The sequence below is a fragment of the Python bivittatus genome, unplaced genomic scaffold, assembly GCF_059951505.1.
Source record: "Python bivittatus isolate LINGU-HERP-01145 unplaced genomic scaffold, Pbiv_v1 ctg000080_np1212, whole genome shotgun sequence".
NCBI lineage: Eukaryota > Metazoa > Chordata > Lepidosauria > Squamata > Pythonidae > Python > Python bivittatus.
In genome coordinates this window covers 58,848,552-58,868,111 of record NW_028277035.1, presented here as the reverse complement: position 1 = coordinate 58,868,111, position 19,560 = coordinate 58,848,552, and the positions used below count along the sequence as shown (strand labels likewise).

Here is a 19,560-nt window from a genome sequence, read left to right as displayed (position 1 = left end):
AGCATATATACATACACATACTCATAGAACAGCTGCTGAATAAGCCAAAAGTCCAACCATTTTTGTTTTACACATTTGGTATTTTTGTTTCCTTAGTCACAAAAATATATGGCTTGAATGATTAATGGCATGTTTACAGGATCTTTTATGTGGTATTTTGCATTTATTATGATTGTCTATATCTGTATCTCTGTGGCAACTTTACAACTGTGAGCCACAAATCCTGAATCTATTTTGCTCATAAGTGAAGCATCTTATCAAAGGATTTACACAGTCCTGGGACATGCTCATATCCAAATTAATGCAAGAAGAAGGAAGAAAGTTTTGTTCACTTACTCTGATTTATTTAGTGCAAGGCTGGTCCAATAAGCTTCAATTGGGGCACTCACCACTGCATCAAATAAGACTTCCTGTATCAATTCTTTGTCACCTGTAATATTTTAAAACATTCATGAAAAATATGCATGGAATCTCCTTATGACCCTAAAACTGACTGCACCAGATACTGGTAGGAATTTTACAGGTTTATTGTTTAAAAACCATTTCAGAAGAAGCTGGAAATGATGGACACCTCCCCCATTTGTTTTTGAGATAGGGAAGGGCAACCAAATTTGCATCTCTCTTTTGCATATCAAAACTTAAATTTCCAATATCCCCTGTTTTTAGTCTTGAAACTAGTATCTATTCCATCTGGCAGGTATAATGCTCATTAGTAAGTTCTAGACTACTGCATCCTACCCCATTGCCTGCTATGAAGGTCACTGTTATCATAAGCCAGTGTTGTCCAAACGTGGCCACTTTAAGATGAGTGGACTTCAACTCCCAGAATTCCCCAGCCAGCATGGGGTTAGGGTGGCTGGCTGGGGAATTCTGGGAGTTGAAGTCCACTCATCTTAAAGTGGCCACGTTTGGACAACACTGTCATAAGCAGATGAGGCATTTCTTGTCTACCTTTCGATTGCAGTGTAAGGCTGGTCGTGATAATTATCTGCACTGTGCATATGGAAGGTTTGAAGCTGAGACTTAAACACTCATCTGAACCCACACAGTCAATCTTGTGGGCTGCAACCCTATACAACTCCACAGCGAACTTACGGGAACTTACTTTCACGCATGCTGCTACACTCAGTTTTATAGTGAAGTGTGGCAGGTACAGAAGAGGACAGGACTCCTGAACCCTTAATAGTTGACTTGAAGAAGGCAGGTATAGCTTAAAGAGGCAGGAGCCCTGTTGCTTGTCTTGGGCGCCTTATTCCATTAAAAATAAAGATGTGACATCCTTCTTTAAAAGGCCAATACAATTTATTTCTTTCAGGAAATGTTCCACATTCATCTGAATGCAACTGTGATCAGAAAGATACTCACAGAGAAGCAAAGGCTCTTTCCCTGTGAGATAGTTTTTAATTGCCTTCAGTTGAGTCATTTGGCGGTGTTCCGGATGCAAGTCTGTGTTGCAATATGACCTGAGGACACGGCGTGGTTAAAAATAACAGCAACAAATGTTAGTAAGCATGATCTCCCTTTGTCTTTCCATAGGAGGAGACGGGGCCCACCACGTACAGACAGAAAGAATATCACAAGGCAATTGCATGCAGATTTACCATTCGTCTGCCAAAGAGACATCAGGCTGTTCTAAATCATGTAATCCTGTAAAAAGGGTAAATGACAGAGAGTCACTTTGTAGCACATAGCAGCACTAGTTCTGTCTTGGAATAACATTCATGGGAGTTGAGAAGCTTTCTTTCTTGAAAAATACAACAAAACCCTCAACATGCCTTAATGAATGATGGCAAGTCACATTTCCATCAATGACTCACAGATAGGTAGGAAATTCTGGTTCCTCTATTTCAGCTTTTCATTCCTGTCTTGATCTCTCTCTCTCTCTCTTTTTTTGGGGGGGGGCTTTCCCTCCCAATGTCCTCCTGCCCTTTCTTTACAGACTGCAGCACCTATTTCCTCCACAATCAAAGGAGCAGCAGATTATGCAGGTGTCTTCCAGCTGTCTAACTTCTGTCCTTTTGTGTACTTAATGATCTTCTCTTGCTTAGATTTAACTAAATAGTTAGGGATAAACAAATCTGCCAAGTTTGATTTTTTTCCCAGCTTGCTATTTTTCCAGCTTTAAGTTCACTCCATTTTATTCCACATCAGACTGCAATTTAAAAGAAAGGCAACCCTGCTTTAGATTGCTGTTTTCATACTGCTAATAATAAGGGTTGGGAAACAGCGATTGGGAGCTGGATCATTAAAAAAAAAATGGAAAGATTTGTATGATCTGAAGAGAAACCAGATCCCTACTTAGTAATAGCAGCAGAATCACTTGAGGCAGAGCATCAGCTGGACATCAGGGAATGGTGAGTAGGGGTCCTGGGAATTTATAAATGGCAGGAAGAACCACCAAGAGTGGCATGGAAGATTGTCCGCCCTATGGTCTAACCTAGTCCTTTTTACACAAAGTGGCAGTGGTTTTCCTGCATACCAAGCAGCCGTCTTTCTCATCACTTGCTATTGAAGTGTCTTTAATTGGAGACACCAGGACTAAATGAATGACTTTGCAGCCACAAGCTATGTTCAGTAACTACAGATTTCAAAACTGCATGGCTGCAGGAGAATGAAAGCTCTCCCAATGTAATGCTGTCTAAAGAATCAGACCCAATCCATGCTTCAGTCCTAGTATTATTAAAATCATAGGTTTTGACAGCAAGCATTTATCTACAATTCCAGAGGAAAAAGTAGGGGACCTGGAGCTTTGATTAAAACTGATGAATGGAATGCCCTAAAGGAAAAAAAAATATAAAGATGCATCCAGATTACTTCTCTCTTTCTATTGCAATGAATCTTAAATGGTTTAAACTTCTGTATCCTGTTAATCTTATGTAAAATGTGTCATATTAGGTATCCAATTAGATATCATGTGCACGTAAGTTCAGCTACAGCAAGTGGTAGCGTTAGCGGACTTTGACTGAACCCCCAGAGCTATAGGGCTGGACTCTGATAGTGATCGGATGGGAGATCTTAGGGCTGCATGCTAGACTGGGAAGTCAAACAGGTATTTCTGAAAAAGGCAATTGGAAACCACTTCTGGTGTTGCTGCCAAGAAAAGTCAAGGGTCGAGCTCACACTGAAAGAATCTTTACCATTTGCACACAGATACACACGCATGCACACAGATGTGAAATACACACCAAGTGGGTTGAACAATACATTGCTAAATCTGATTGGGAGATTTGTGGGCCCATTATTATCAGCCACTAATGTGGTTTATGGGAATCTGATTGAGTCAAGAAAGTATTACCTTCTTCTATTGTCACGTTCCCTCTGAAAAAATATTTGCCATGTCCTCTAGACAGAGCCACACCTAAACTGTGCAGATAAACAAAAAGCAGACCATAAAAACTGTGGCATAAACACAGCTAGAAAATACAGGAAAAGATAATTACTCCCTAAGGTTTTAATTCCTGCTCTAGAAACAATGTTGTTTTGTTTCCAAGACCTTGGTGGTTGTATGTCTTGCCCAACCAGCCACTTTGATGCCATTTCATGTTTGTCGTGCCAGCAGCAACGGACTGTGTATATTTATTAGGGGTGCAGTAACCCCTGCGCTCTCTGGCAAGCAAAAATGAACACTCACCAAGGTCAGTGTTGTTCAGCCAAGAGTTGAATCTGCCCATAGGCTTATAAAGGAGGAGGTCGTTTTCTACAAATGAAAATCATCTGTATGGAGAAATAATCCTTACTGATAGTGTGGGACCTAGCAGAGCTGCTGAGAGCAAGGAAATCCAAGAATGTGAAAATCGGAGCCTAATGACACACTTGGCATAATTTTTTGCTTACATATTTTAACTTTGTTTAATATTTGTGTGATGGAAACAATATTGCCATGGGCTTTTTCCCATAAAATACTATCACACAAGGACATCACTATGGAGGGTTACAATAGCTGTTACATTTTTAAAATGTTTCTTACATTTTTTAAAGTACTGATTTAGCTGTGGTACAGGTGACAACATGAGACCGACAGGATAAAAGCAAATTGTTCTCACTTCGGAATCTGATCCAATCTGTGTGTTGGATATCAAATTTATGTGAGAAGGTTCTGAGTAGATCTATGGAGAAGAAATTTCACCAGATGCTTCATTCTGGAAATATGCTACAAAAGGTATGTGTGGAATTTGAAGTCACATGTACTGCTATGAAGCTAAGACAACATAAGAAAGTTAGCCACTTGAAAGAGAAGATTGATGAAGAAGAGGAGAAAAGAGAGGAAACTGCACTGGTGGTTCAACAGTTTTCTCATCTGGATTCACAATCTATTTCATGAACAATTGACTTGTGGGATGAAAATCACAAGGCATCAGGAGAATCCAAGTTTGGACTAGAAGAACTTCTAGTTTTCTATGCAACCGCTCCATACAAAAACCTTCCAAAATGATAGCTTAGAGAATCTCCCTAAGTAGTAAAGGAGTGGGCTATGTTCATCTAGATGGGCTATTGAGGCCTCCTGTGCTTTGCCTAAACAATGAAGTCTTGTCTCCAGTGCAAGTTAGCATGGTCCTCTGTTCTAAATCTTGGCATCAGTCCTGCCTCCTGACTAATCCCTGATTGGTGCATATGGCTCAGCTCTAATGTGTACATAGCACTGGTTTATTGCACAAGTAGACAGTCTTGGGTGCCTGTCAGTGTCACAGCCAGAAATGAACTCCAGCCTGCTCACTAAAGGCAGAACTATACTATGAAAAGGACTGCATATGGACTGTGTCGTGCTTTGGATTTGATTTGTGGTTCAGTTACTGGAACAGGCATTCCATGAATATGTAGAACTAAGCTCTACATAAATAAATTCTAATCGTTTTATTTGCTAGTGCATCTAAGATCACTAAGTGTTGCATCATTGGATCAATGTTACTAGTCTGGATATTGTTTAATTATTTTGTGGATGAGGAACGTTTTAGTGAAACACTGCAGTCATTCTTCCTTCTTTGAGCACAAGATGTGTTTACGCTTCATGTAATTGCTTATAACAAATGAATAACATTTCTGAGTGTGTGCATGACTCTCTGAGCCTCTGAGTATGTGTGACTGAGGCAAAAGGAACAGCATGTAGATAGTGCTGTAGACTATAGGTTTATAACTAATGTGTCATTGTCCTAGAAGTGTGTATTAGCAATATTCTGTTAGCCACACCTAATCTGCAGTATGCATACAAATGCATTTCTTTTAGCTGTGTACCAAAAGGAGGGCACATTTTCTTCAATGGCAGGGAAAATTTGGGTTGAGATAGGAAGTGTGTTTCTTAACAGAGCAAAGAATGGAGTGCCTTCTGAATGGCAGCTCTGGGACATGGCCAGGGAATTTACCTTTCATAAATTTTCCATCTCTGAATAAAACGTGAAAAACATGCTGGAAACTTGCTCTTTTCAGCATCATTCAGGGACATTTTATTGTCAGTCACTTCTGATGAGCTTTTAATGAGCTCATGAGGCTTGAAGAAATGCAATTGCAATAAGCCTGATGAAATATTCCATTTATTATGAGCTGCCCTACCTGAAAGGGGTCCCCTTGATATCTGTATAATAGTAGTCATTTGTCATCACCAACACTCGCTTCTAAATTCAAGAAAGAAAAGAGGCTTAATATGAAAAGTTAGGCAGGTTTAAATAAAAAAGCAAACATTCAGTATAATCTATGGCAAGATTACTAATAGCATAATACAGAGACATGCAAATGTTTGAATCCCATCTATAGCTAATAAACACAAGTATACAGTTCTATTTTTAAATTTTCTTGGAAAAGAATTGCCTATACAAAATACCCCTTTATCCACTGTTTTCTTCACTTCCATGGAGAATTTTCCTGTTTTCCGATTCACCATTGCATTTCGAAGCTTAAACAGAAAAAAAGGGGGGTTATAAAAATATATATATATATATATAAGAATGAAGACAACACTTTGTTTTTCTCTTTATATCTGTTGTAATTTTTAAAAAAATATTTGGGCCAAAGGAAGAATAGGTACACGTGTATTCTTTCCACTCTAATTTCTTTAACTACAAATGATGGTAGTTATAGAATCTAGCATTATGACTTCCAGGGCCAAAGGTTATTTGGCTTAAACTGCTGGGAATTCAGTCTAAGAGCTTCAAAGAGCATCATGTTGAATGATAGATTATAAAATAAAACATGGCTGAAATGGGATTTGAACCTGGTGTCCCAGGTCTTAGTCTAAGACTGAAACTACTACTCCAGTTACAGTATATTATAAGCTGCTTTGAAAGCTTAGTTTTGGAAGAAGCATACAAATGTTAAAATGGAAGTTAGTTACAGACTACAAGAGAAAAATCAGTCTCATTCACATATGAATTGGGAGTGAATGCATGAATTCATAACCCAAGTGATGCCACAAATACTGTATATAAATACTGCTTTCTTTTTCTTTCTCTCTCATTCAAAATATTCCTGTATTTTTTCTAATACAACTATCCTACCTTTACACTTTTGAAATTAACTACCCAAATAAAGAAGCCCAACATTCCCCAAACCTAAGAAAAGAACAACTTCCAAGATTTTTTTATGGACAAATCAGCTAAATGAATTTAAAATATATTTTTACGTAGTCTTGGTTTACAGATTACAGTAACTGAAGTCCAATCATAAGTGTCTAGTAGAAGCCACAGTGATGTCAGATATGCCATAATATCACCACACGAATGATGCTAATTACTTAAATGACATAAATGCTAATTATGTAATTTGCATCCTTGGCATCATGATGGTGTGACACACACATCATTTGCCCCTGAGTCCAATACCTCTGGAGGTCATCAGGTTGGATAAGATTGGCCTATACCAAATATTAGTGCCTTTCAGTGCTTTGGATATGAAAGGGGGAAAGGTGCTTCAGAAAGTGTGTGGGTACACACAAGTAGTACTTGTCTGCCTTACCTTACATCAAAGCTATCTTTCCCCTGGATCGTGCTGCAGGTGCAGAGGACAGCCATGTTGTCCCAAGGAGAGATGCAACTGCTTTAAAGAGTTGTCCACACTTCTACATTAATCCTCCTCTAGGCCTTGAACCACTCCCCCTCCCCGCCCTTTAATCTGAGGTCCTATATGGTCTAATATCTATTTTCCACCAAGTATATATAGCTGATGTAAGGGCCCAGTGGCGTCCTATAGTTCAATTTCATAGTTGACTCAAAGGTGAGCTGTCACTAAGCTAAAGCTGGATGAAATAGATCACACATAGACTCACAACACTATCTCATTTTGCTTTTGCATTAATTTATCATTTAAAAGCAGCATAAACATTCAAGTTTAAATATGAATTAAAATGAGTGAAACCTATCCCATTAAAATGCACTTTAATGTGTTTTCAGAGAGAGACAGGCCCAGCTCAGATCTCCCAAATTAGTTCAGAACCAGAGGATCATATCCAATCATATGAGAAAGTTGAAACATTATATTCCTCGAGCACTGCTACTTGAAGCTTTTATTTCAGTTTAAAAAGTGGATGCATGCAAGAGCTGGCTAGACAGTGATCTTTGGGGAGATGCTTCAGTTTAGATTCCTCCGCTGATCGGGGGAATCAGACTTTAGTGGCCTAAATGAGCCCTTCTAATTCTCTGGTTCTCTGATTCTACAGATACTTGATTGGACCACAGTGCCATTTCTTTTTTCCTTGACAAGTCACAGTGACTGTTTTCTTGAAGTCCAGGGCTGTCTTTCAGAGCTGAAAAAAACAGGGGAGCAAAGCTTGCTTGTCTGTGAAATAGCTGTTTTATTTTTGTGAAAAATCTGAGTAGGGTTGACCAAATTAAAGCTGCAATGTTGGCAGCTTTTTAATTCTGGGCCATCTTGATGTGAGCCCACTATCTTCTTCTTCAGTCAACAAGTGTACAGGATTTTTAAAATGTTTTTGGCAGGCATTATCAAATAAAACATATATTTTACTGAAGGTTTTTTTATATAAAAATGTAATGTGTAATAGGCAATTCTGGAAATATTTTTCCTTTTTAACTTTTGTGGTTTTGGACTTGGAGAGCTGGTCTTAATTACCAATCTACTTTCTAATGTTTAAAGAACTGTTCCATTTATCTTTAACATGTTTCTCATTTTTCTCCATCTCAGAGCCTGCAGTATTCCAGCTTCCCACTCCCACACAGCCCTCAGGCAAGTCGCAAATTTACAAAAAGGGGCTCCAAAACTCTCGTAGCTTTTAAGATCAAGTATGCATATGGGAATAAGTTTTTTTTCCTTTTTTTACCCCCTGAATATACGTTTTTGGCTTGGGATAACAGTTTTTCATCTATTCTGTAGACTTTTGTTTTGCTACCTCAACAGGGCTCAAACTGGTGTTCAGTGATATGAATGTAGGACATCTTTCTTCCACATTAGTATTATTGCTAAAATAATAAAACATGAACTTCTGTATATAAAGCACTTTTTAAAAATTCATTATAAAAGAAATATTGAATGTCAGTAAATAAAGTTATGCTTCTATTAATCTAATTAAAACAGATACTCTTATTAATAGATGTAGTGTTAGAGAGCCATTTACAGAATAAAAACACAGAGAGACAGACAGCTTCATTTGGGGGCAGGTAATCTTATGGGGCTATTAGTAATTTTGAGAGGATGCTATGGGCCCTCTTACAAAAGAACGCTACCCACTCTGGCCCACTGGTTGTTTTCTGCCACCCCAACTTATTTTGTTCTTCTTGATGGCTATGTGGGCACAGTTCCAAACAAAACATTGGAATTCCTGTGGGTCAGTGCAGAATCCACAACCATTGTTAAAAAGATAAAGTTAGGAGCTGCTGTTCTGCTTTGCATCATACCAGCTTGGGTTTTTTTGTTTTTGTTTTAATTAAAATGCAGGTAGGTTAGGGAACCTGGAGAGAATAATCAGTGAGCATATCTGAGCATCTGGGCCGCACGTTGCCTGCTTCTGGATTAATGTATCAGAATACAAGCTAGTATTTTCTCCTTCAAGTCCCCAATATTTTAGGGCTGATATATTTTGCATTTGCTAATGTATTGTGGGAACTCTCACAAAATGGCTACTAGAGAGTTCCCCATTTACAAAATGATGTCAGGGCAACATAAACATTTCCCAAGCACTGATTTAACAGAATGCCACCTGGCCCTCCTCTTATCCTCCTCTATCAGGACATCCCAACAATATTTATTTATTTTATCCCTTGCACCATTTAAGGGACTCAGGCTCAAATTCCTGCAGGTTATATTCAGGGTCCCTCTAATAAGCAACATATCAGTTAGGTTTTGCAGGACATGTGAGACTGTGCTGGTGTTCCGAATGGGATAGGTTTCAAGGGTGGGGTCCTACCGTCCACTGCAACTCTGGCTTCCCACAGTGATTAACGCCACCGCTGCTGACCCCCTCCCCAGTCGTGAGGATATGGCTAGAAAAGCAATTATCACTAACTGGGAATCAGGCAGCTGGCTAATTCTTAGAGCGGCCAACATACAACATCACCGTAACAGTCCAACATCCAGGACAGCATTGTCAGCACCAGCAGCCTTCCAACCCATGCCCTTCAGCATGGCCCATGGGGATGGCAGGAAAGATGTAGGGCTTCTACCTTACTTGCTGAGTAGAGCGCTTCCCTCCAAGGATAACACTATATGTGCTCTTGGTGAGCAAGTTTGTAGCCACTTCCATAGCAGCAACAGCCAGTGAAAAATCACCCAGAATGATGTACGAAAGTAGCTTGAAAAAAGTAGCAAGGCTCAGTTTTATGGTATTATAGTGTACCTAGAAGTCACTTGAGCGCCTTGAGATATGGCAGCAAAATTTCATAGTAGACAGGCAGTAGAATAAACCAGAGTAGACCAGAGTAGAACATCTTCACTTGAGGTAGATAGAGATGTTTCCACAGCTGGATTGTACCAATTCACTAGACAGCCATTTGATGCCAGTATAGATTCAAATGTATCTGCAGCCTAGTCCTCACTGAGGTGGTAAATGTGTACTTGGGCTGCATCACTTTAAACTTATTAGTGGGTGTTAGGGAGAGAGAATCAGGTTATTTCATGCTTTGGCATAAAAAAAAATCTCCACATAATGAAATAAAAATATAAAATACATGTCCCTTCTAGAAGTGTAACCTAAAAAGTGTCTTTTATATATATAGTTTTCTGCACAAGGGAGATGTTTTGGTATGCGTTATCTAGGCTCCGATCTACAAATCAGAAGCAGGGTAGTTAAGACAACAGATTTACCACTTTAATTAGAACTAAGGGTATACCTAGTTTCTGTTTGAGATTAATTGTTCCAATTTGTTTTGTTGTTTGACCTTCCTCAGTCTGCTGCCCCCTGGATGGGTTGGACTACAGCTCTACTGATCCCAGCCAACATACCTAATTTGTCAGGAGGGTGCCAGGTTGGGAACACTCTTTATAGCTGCGTATTTCTGCTGGTTGTTTTAATAACAATGCTCAAGATTTGCCTTGAATTCTCCCAGAAAATCTGTTTTCCAATGTTATTTCTTTGGAAGAAAGAACCTCCAAAGCATTACTGAATATAGCTATTCTCATCCAAATACCTTCTAGAAATGGGATCCAAAATACAGAATAGTTTTCCCTCAGTAGATTGCTGAACTGATCTTGTGTTTGTTTCATACAAGTCAATAAAGTAAACGTAATGTATCTAGAATGAAAGAAGAACAACTGCAATTGTGGAAATAGTTTTGGACAGTAAGAATTTACTTTCACTTGGCAGAAGGGACATTCAGAAGATGGCTCTGATACCTGGTTATCTTGGACAGGTACTTTGGTCACTTCTGTATTGTGGCATTTACCACCACCACCACCACAACTAAAGAGTTTGGGAGGGGTCTCCAGTGCAACTGCCAGAGACTCCCTTTGGTGGTCCTTCTTCAGAATGAGGCACTGGGTCTGTTCCCCTGGAGATCATCTGTCCGATTCAGCATTCTGAAGGACAGTTCAACAGAGCAAGGTCTAAGGCCCAGTCTAACATGCATTCTATTTGCATTTATTTATTTACAAATGTTTTCAGTCACTCTAGAGAGTCTGCCCAGCACCTCACTCTGTTGACTAATTCCTCAGATAGTTCCAGTAGGTGCAGTGGAGAAGTACACAGATTGCTTTGTTGAAATATCAGGAAACATCAATGGTTGTGGAAGTTGGGTATTTTGACCTGGGCAATTTAATTTTCAATTCTAATCTTAAAATGATATCAACTGAAATATTAAAAGAATAGAAAACAAGATATTCTTAAAAAGGAATATTCAAGTTGAAAATGCAGGAAAAAAAAATTAAGAACATTCAAAATCTATGTTTATAAACCGAAATCACAAGTATCAAAATAAATGGGCAGTATGACTTGAGGAGGCAGTGAAAGTGAGAGAAATTAGTTAACAGAAAAGACTGACATTACTTATGTTATTATTATTCATAAATAATATGTCAAAACTGAGTAGGGTGGGCTGACAAGGCAGAAATGTGTGTGTGAACACACATGAGAAGAAGGCAGGCAGAAACTTGAGTCAGAGAAAAGTGATCAAGAAATGTCTACATTTGAATGCTGACAGTCCTCCAGAGGCAGAGATACGTGATGAATCCCAGGTTTCAGAGAGACGTGACAGTGTAAATATGGGAAACTTCTGTTGATATATTCAAAACCTCTTAGAAATGATTGGAGTTTGGAAGGATATAGGAGCTGTTAATGTACTGCTGATATATGAGAAGGGTGCAAGGAAAGATTTGTGAAAAGGCAGACATGCAGGCATGACTTTAGTTGGTACAGACATTATGGGAAAAGCTAAATAACAGAAACCAAAAGGAGAACACCTGGAAAGTTACGATTTAATTAAGGACAGTCAGCATGGATTCGCGCAAAACGAAACATGCCTAAAATATCAGATTTATGGAGGAAGTAACAGAAAAACAGGCAAAGGTTAAGCCATGGACATAAGGAAAACTTTTGATACAGTACAGCAGAAAATTGACATGTAAATAAAGAATGGCATGGAAGGGAACTGCAAAATGACTAGAAAGAAGCAATATGGAGTTTGATTGGAATGAAAAGAATGAGACTGCAAAGATTAGCCCATTTCCAAGATAAGGTATTAGATGGGCAGCATGAACGTAGTCCTTCAGGGTTAGAGTCTGTCACCTGGACACAGAACTAAATGGATTTCATCTTATAAATAGTAGGGAGTTTCTGGTATTTCAGACTATAGCATAAGAGAAATAGAAGAGTCCAGCAAAACTTAGTACAGATTTTTGTTGCTGTGCTGCTGTCATTTGAGCTAACATCTGAATGTTGCTGAAGAGGCCAAAGCAAAGGAGTTTGGAATCCATATGGCATTTAAAATTTTTGTTTCCTGTGATATACTTTCCACCTCCATTTCACTCACATTCATCTAACCATGGCAGGAGTACCCTCATTTTGGAAGGACCATGTTCCCCCATTAGAATTGACCTGACCAGTTCAATCTGGATGGGAGAAGCAGCTGGTGGCTCTCCATTTAAAGGAGGTGTGGGCTTTGAGGGGCTGCTATTTCTTGCTAGGAGTGTTGTCCTCGCCCCGGGAGTGGCCTCTCACATTAGCTCTGATTTTGGTGACCTTCTGGAAGCAGGTGGAGATGGAGCTCTTCCAGAGGGCGTTTGATTTAAATTTCTGATTGTTTAGGTTGGTAGGTTTTTATTATTTGTATTGTACTGTAGATGTTTTAATAGTTTGCACATTCTGTAAAGTCACCAAGAATCCTGTGGGATTGCAGTGGGATATAAAGGCAATAAATAAATAAGTTAGTTAGTTAGTTAGTTAGTTTTGGATTTGGGGTTGTTTTTTAGGTTGTTAGGTTTTTATTATTTTTATTGTACTCATGCATGTTCTAATGGTTTGCTGATTCTATAAAGCCACCAAGAGTCCTGTGGGATTGTGGCAGGATATGATGCAATCAATCAATCAATAAAGCAGTCAACTGCTGTCTCACATTTATTTTAGAATATTTATACCCTTTTTTCCATGTTGCAGAACAAGCCTGACTACATCTACATTGCATCAAGGATGCAAAAAAAAAAAAAAAGGTGGTTCTGAGAATATATGAGACCTACCGCTATTGCTGTGGGTTCAAGAGCTCCCCAAAGAACACAGGGCTAGAAATGTTTGGTCTTTCTTTTAGCACTTCTTTTCTTAGTTTGCAGATATTCGTGGCCACTCTGTCATCCCTTTGGAACTCCTGAGATCTCCTTCCCCCAACGGACCCTGAACAGCAGCTCTCCACATGCCATTCAAGCCTGGTGCAGCCTTTGAGCTGGCTGGCACTACACCAGTCTGGCCAGACTCTGTTTCCTAGGCTTGCACCACTTTCATCCCAGGACTGAAAGCCAGGGAGACAGGAGAAAGAAGTCATCTCCCTTTCATGACAGTAGAAACAAGCTTTGAATGGTGGAAAATTCAGAACCAATCAAAGAAAATGCTTCCTCCCATTGGCTCCATGTCATAGGTCAAGGGTACATCATGCAAAGGTACTGCCATGATGATCACCATGCCAAATGTGCTGCCATGATGATCACCAACCTGGAGAGCTTGAAAAAGACATCAGATAAACTTAAGAAATGTAAGGCTGTGAAGGGTTTCATATGCCTCCATGATCAAAGGCACTGCAACTTTGATCAATACTTCTAGGAAAGTGCTGCTCTGTGTACATTTTGCTCACAAAGGGGGCGACGTGAGGATAATGAATGATGTCAGAGGATTCTTACAGCACATCTTGTGAAAAGAAGGTAACAGAGGAAGATGAGATTTTATTTATCTACATTCTTGGTGATATACTGACTTAACTAACAGAGTAGGTAGTAAAAACAAGTGGACCTCTGCACAAGAGACCTGAAAATTCATAAACTGTATTGGTAAAAAAAAGGTTCTGCTCCTCTTACACCCTCTTCTATCCATTGCATTGGACATCCTTCCCTCTCCTTAATGTTCCAGCTCAACCTGATAGAGTTGTGTGAGGATGAAATGAAGGGAGACCCTCCCCATGAGGCTGCCTTGAACTGTCAGAGGAAGATGGGCTTGTAAGCACAACAAATAAAGAAGTAAATTAATATCTACACCCCCACATTTACATAGACACACAAACACAAATTAAAAGCACAATTAAAGCATCATGAAAACACTCATTACATCAAGCATAACTGAAATATATTTGTTGGGAAAGAGCTAACACAAAATGAGAAAAAAATAAATTTTACCCATTTTTTTTTAAAGAGGCTTATCATTTTCCTTCCTTTGCCTCCTGCTGCTCAGTCAAGCTGGTAGTGAGTGCAACGGACTTTTCTGACAAGTAGCGACGGAACCATCACTTACCACATCATCTCTGTCTTCCCATTCAACCTCAGAGAGGTCAACGCTGCTGTAGTTGGGCTTTCTTCGCTTTTTCCCTTCTTCATACTAGGGTGATTAAAAAAAAGAGGTGAGACACTGGATGAAAAGAACTGGCATTTTTATTACCCCTGGTTAAATTGTTATGGATGTATTCGGCTTTCTCCACATACTAAGTGGAGCATGTTCAATTTTGCATTAATGTTTTATAAAACACTGTTCCTTTGGAGTAAATCAAGCTGCTTTTTTTCAACAATCTTCTCCAATCTGGAGCTCTCTATCATGCTTGACTACAAATCCCATCTCATCCACTCAGCATGACCATGGTAGTTAGAGGTGACACCAGGTTAATCAGAATATGCCTTTCCCATTATTGTTGCTCTGTATTATCACTGGCAATGCATCCTTGGAACAGCATAAACACAGAGCAATGAAAAAGACAGCTGATTACTATTTATTTTCTTACAAAAATCTGTGCCATACACTTTAGATATAAAATTCTCAGCTACATTCTGCTGCAAACCACTTCATACTACAGCACCCAGAAAATATGCAAGACCTTGGTCATACTTGCAAAGTTTACAGAAGACATCTTGAACCTCCTCTTCCAGCCCTGCAGGAAGTTATATTTCCTACAGTGTTATCAACAAACTGTTTATATATTTCTATTTAAACAAGATAAGACACTACTCCTGGGAAGTTTGGTGTTAGTATCTGCTTGATATTACATATTATCTGTTCTTTCATGGGGAAAAATGCAAGAAACACAGTAATAAGGAAATATTATTGTTTTAAACACTGATATTGTTATACTGTAAATCTCACTTTTTAAAAAATAAACATCACCATTACAAATGAGTTGACATTGGTGTTCTTGTAATGTAGAAAAGCCCTGCCCCCTGCTGCATACAACAGCAAAGAGATCCTGCTAAAAGTAACTAACTTTCCAATGTATAGGTTAAGTCTGATGTTTAAAGTGGAATTTGCTAGCCTTCCAAGAAAAGAAATCAATGGACTAAACTACATTTTAAAGATTAAGTTACTCAATATTAAAATTAACACTGTTCAAAACCCATTATGAACCCATTGGTCACAGTTGGGCTTCATAATGAGTTTATAATCTTAAAGTTGCAATGCACAAGATGTTGATACTTATTTGATCTATGTGTGTCTGAGGTACCTAAATTCTTGATGCAAAGATGCTCCTGCATCAGTCAAGGACAGCTGGGCTTCACCATAGCAGTCCCCCATCCCTTGTTTAACAAGAAGGCATGGTGAGCTGGCATTCAATTGATGCCAGGAGACAGTGCTATCATGGCTGTTTGGGAACTAGCTATATACTGTACCTACTACCATAATTGAGTCACTGGGCCAGCTAAGTAAGGAAGTGATGGGCCAGAAGGAAGAGCGAGGTCATTGAAGTGGGGCTGGAGGGAGAGAAAGAGGGAATTTAGGAGCAGCACATTCAGTGAGTCCAGCATGGCTTCTGACCAGGATAGGAGCCAGGTATAGTTAAATGGAGTGTTGTAGGAAGAGAGAATGGACTGGGGGCAATTGAACGAGTGCTGCATGCTCAGCAGACCTGGCAGTGGTTTTAAGTCAGAGTCATGGGCCGATTCCATTATTACTATCTTTCATGTGGACATTCTGAGGGTCAAGAAGGCAGCTGGCACTTCTCTGTCAAAGACTGAAAGGTTTTCTGAGGTCATATGTATGTCAGAGCAACTGATCGATTTAGCTCCTCTTGGCCATCTCAAGGGATGGCAGAAGAAAATCCTAGGAGCAAGGTCTACATGAGGAGCTTGGCATCCTAAACAATGCAGGGTTTAGCAACATGGTGTCCTCCAACTTCCATAATCCCTTGTCAATGGATATGCAGATCAGGGCTGATACAGTTTGCCTCAAAGTTCTGAAGAGTGCCAAATTATATATGCATGCACACACACATATTTACTAAGCAAGCCCCATGATGTATTCTGGATCCAATAAACATATTTATAAGCATTTAGCATTTAGCAATGAAGGATAATCTTCACAGGAAGCTAAAAAGAGGAATACCAGATGCTTTGAGGGTTTTATTCCAATGGAAGTGGGAATATAGCATGAATATATTATTGATTTTTATTACCTCACTCCCCAACATTCTAATTTCTACTTTTCTTTCTCCTTTTCACACATTAGTCCATGCATGTTCCATTTTTGCTGGATGAAAACAGATCAGAACTATTCATTTTATTTGACGCTTGTGCATTCTGCTACTGAATATGAAGAAGGCAAAGAGAATATCCCCCATCCCAAAATCTATTTAATTTTCAATGTTATACTTCCTAGGCAGAATACTGTGATTTCTTCTGGATTTGCAATCTGTCTGCCTGCAATGTAGATCAGTAGGGATCCAAGTGATATTACTGGAAGATGTGAGGTTCAGAGATTGCAGAAACACAAGATATGCATTCTTACCCTGTCAAGAATGACATAAGAATATTTCCAACAATAATGAGAAGCTTAGCTTCTAGTGTTGAGCCAAACTATTTCCCCTTTTTAATTCAACCTCTTCAGGAAGTCTGAGGGAAATTTAAAGGTGGAGAAAACTGAAACAGTTAATGTGTGACAATTCTCAGTGGGGAAGCTGGAGAATGAGGAAGTTGCCAAGTTCATAGTAGTGGCTAGGTTGTGTGTACATCTGTCCACATTCCTTCTCTTTGATCTTTTTCTGACTTTAGCTTTCAGAAAAGCTCTGGGTGTGCTTACTCTCAGTAGTGTTAGGGATCTCCTTGTAGCTTGATCAGGTGATCATATAACATTAACCATTTCCAGAAAATGCTGCAAACTTGTGCATAGTTTTATCAAAGTTAAAGAAAAAAAAATGAATGGAAGAGTCAGATAGACATTCCTCCCTTGGTCATTTCCTACCTGATGCTTCCAAACGTTTAAATTCTTTTTTCCCATGTGAAACAGACCAAAAAATCTGTACCTTTTTTGTGAGCATAAGAAATTATCCAGAATATAGAAGGTAATATTCAGCCCAACAACAGTCTTTGATGCAGCCCAAATCAATTAAGCAAAAATATGGCAGATAATTTGATCTCCCCCTCACTACTTCAGTTCTGTCCCACAGAAGCTGAAATCCTTTCAAAACAAGGACTAAATATCGTCAACTTCTAACCTGCAAAAATGCTACAAGTTGCTCCTCTTCCTAGAGGGAAGCTGCCATGATCTGAATACAACGAGCAGCTAGTATGGACAGTCAATGCCATCTGGCTTGAGGTGGAGCTACTAATGCTCACTCAACCTCTACAGCCAAAAGAAATCTCTTTTTCCAACTCCTTCCTTTCCTTGAGGTTAGGGGGACATTATTTATGATTCCTGTTAGAATGCAAAACCTGCCAAACCCTGCTGTCATTATTCACATCTATGCCCAAAAGCCCTCGGTCTCAAATAGCTTACAATAGAGCACCATAAATTCTGGAAATGGCATTACACAGCTTTGTGGGGGAAAGCCTGTCTGATCATTTTTATCACCTCCCATGACAACAGCCAACTTTGAAATGCATCCTTTGCATTCCTCAGTGACAACCATGACAATCCTTACTTCACAATCACCTGAAACCTGTATGGTGTAATAGAGTGTCAGACTAAACCCAGGTTCATAGCCCCATTCAGTCAGAAACCTCACTTGTTTTACAACAGCCTACTTTAGCCAACAGATTGTTGTGGAGGTAAGAGAGAACTATGTACTATATGTACTATGCCATCTTTTTGGAGGAAAGATGACATATAACATAATACATAATAAAATGATACCTCTAGAAGACATTTTGGGTAATTTTAATTGGTTGTTAATATTACTTTTCTTCCTATTATCGTTTACTAAAACTATTTGTGATTTACATTACATATGGTTTTATTCTCTCAGTGATTTGTTCATGCTGCTAATGCAACATACATCGTAAATGAAATACATTAAAATAATGCAGATTAGGTGCAAAACGTTACAGAAGTCAGTAAAAAGGATTTCCTGAAGGACAAGGCATATTTTTGGGTTGAAGATCCAAACAATTTCAGAATGTAGCAGTAAGGCAGTGGAAGTAATCCTTAAAAAGATGTAAATCCAGAATGGTAGTGTCCTTGGCCATTTTTTTTCATAGACAAAACATTTAGCTCATTGTGGCTACTTATGAAGTAAGCCAGAAGTAGCATCTGAGAAACCCAGGGAATGGGAAGTAGAGTTCGACTTTTGGAGCTAAAAAATACAGTTCTCTGCTGCATTTATTTGAGTTGAAGCCCCCAAGATAGCATTAAATTGTCATGGCTATGTTTTTCACCTTGGGATTTATCTGGGACAAGTATGGATTCTTAGTTTAATAGGCTGACTTTTGAGTTTTTTATTTATTTTTTGTGGTTATCATCTGCACAATCCTAATTGATTTTCTGAAATCTTGGGTTTTTATAAAATACAGTCATTTTTAACTATGTGAAGTCCTTTATGGAGTCATACTGAAGGTCATGAAGCATGTTATCTCCTAAAAAGGGAACTATAAAAACAAATTTCCAAGATTAAGATTGAGCAAAATAAGAGAACAGGATTTTTATTTTCCAAATAAAGACATCCAGATGAAGGGTATAATTTAAGATTTTAATCCAGAAGTTCTTAGATTATAGTTGGCAATAGAGACCAGTTATTTTGGATTAGAGGTTCATGCCAGCTGGCAATGACAAACTGCCATGCAGTAAAATTTCCAACCTTTATTACAATGAAAAACCAACAGTTAACTATGTCATATAAAGAGGGATGATAGATGACTTGGGGGATAAACCTCAATGTTCACACAGAAGAAAAATGGGAGGAAATAAAGATTAAAAGTTCAGCACGAACTCCACAGCAACGTAACATATCATCATTAATACACATATGCACATACATATATGTGAGCATTAGCATATAGGTTAGAAATGATAATAGAAAAAGTCTAAACCTCTGGATCTTGAAGAACTAGAGTTTCTTAAGGTAGCTTAACCTGTTAAACTATTTCTATGAAAGTGAGCTGCTCTTCCCCAGCCAAATGTGTGAGTGCATACCTTCCATTGCAATGCAAATCATATCACTTCTATAGATGAGAATGCTGAGGACTCTTGTAAATTACAGATAAATCATGTCACGATCCCAACCTGATGCTGTCTGCTCA

At 38.8% G+C, this 19,560-nt stretch overlaps 1 protein-coding gene across 5 annotated transcripts in view; it reads right to left on the bottom strand.

Annotated features, from left to right (window-relative positions):
- The window catches only part of CACNA2D3 (calcium voltage-gated channel auxiliary subunit alpha2delta 3), a 577,343-nt gene that overhangs the window by 98,481 nt on the left and 459,302 nt on the right, over positions 1 to 19,560 (bottom strand). For all 5 annotated transcript variants that reach the window (XM_088134187.1, XM_088134188.1, XM_088134191.1 and 2 more), the window contains 7 exons: positions 14,360 to 14,443; positions 5,813 to 5,884; positions 5,545 to 5,606; positions 3,296 to 3,363; positions 1,602 to 1,647; positions 1,366 to 1,463; positions 337 to 430 (listed from right to left, as the gene is read on the bottom strand). In XM_088134187.1, coding sequence (XP_087990313.1) covers positions 337 to 430; positions 1,366 to 1,463; positions 1,602 to 1,647; positions 3,296 to 3,363; positions 5,545 to 5,606; positions 5,813 to 5,884; positions 14,360 to 14,443 — 524 coding nt within the window. The remainder of the gene's footprint in view (positions 1 to 336; positions 431 to 1,365; positions 1,464 to 1,601; positions 1,648 to 3,295; positions 3,364 to 5,544; positions 5,607 to 5,812; positions 5,885 to 14,359; positions 14,444 to 19,560) is intronic.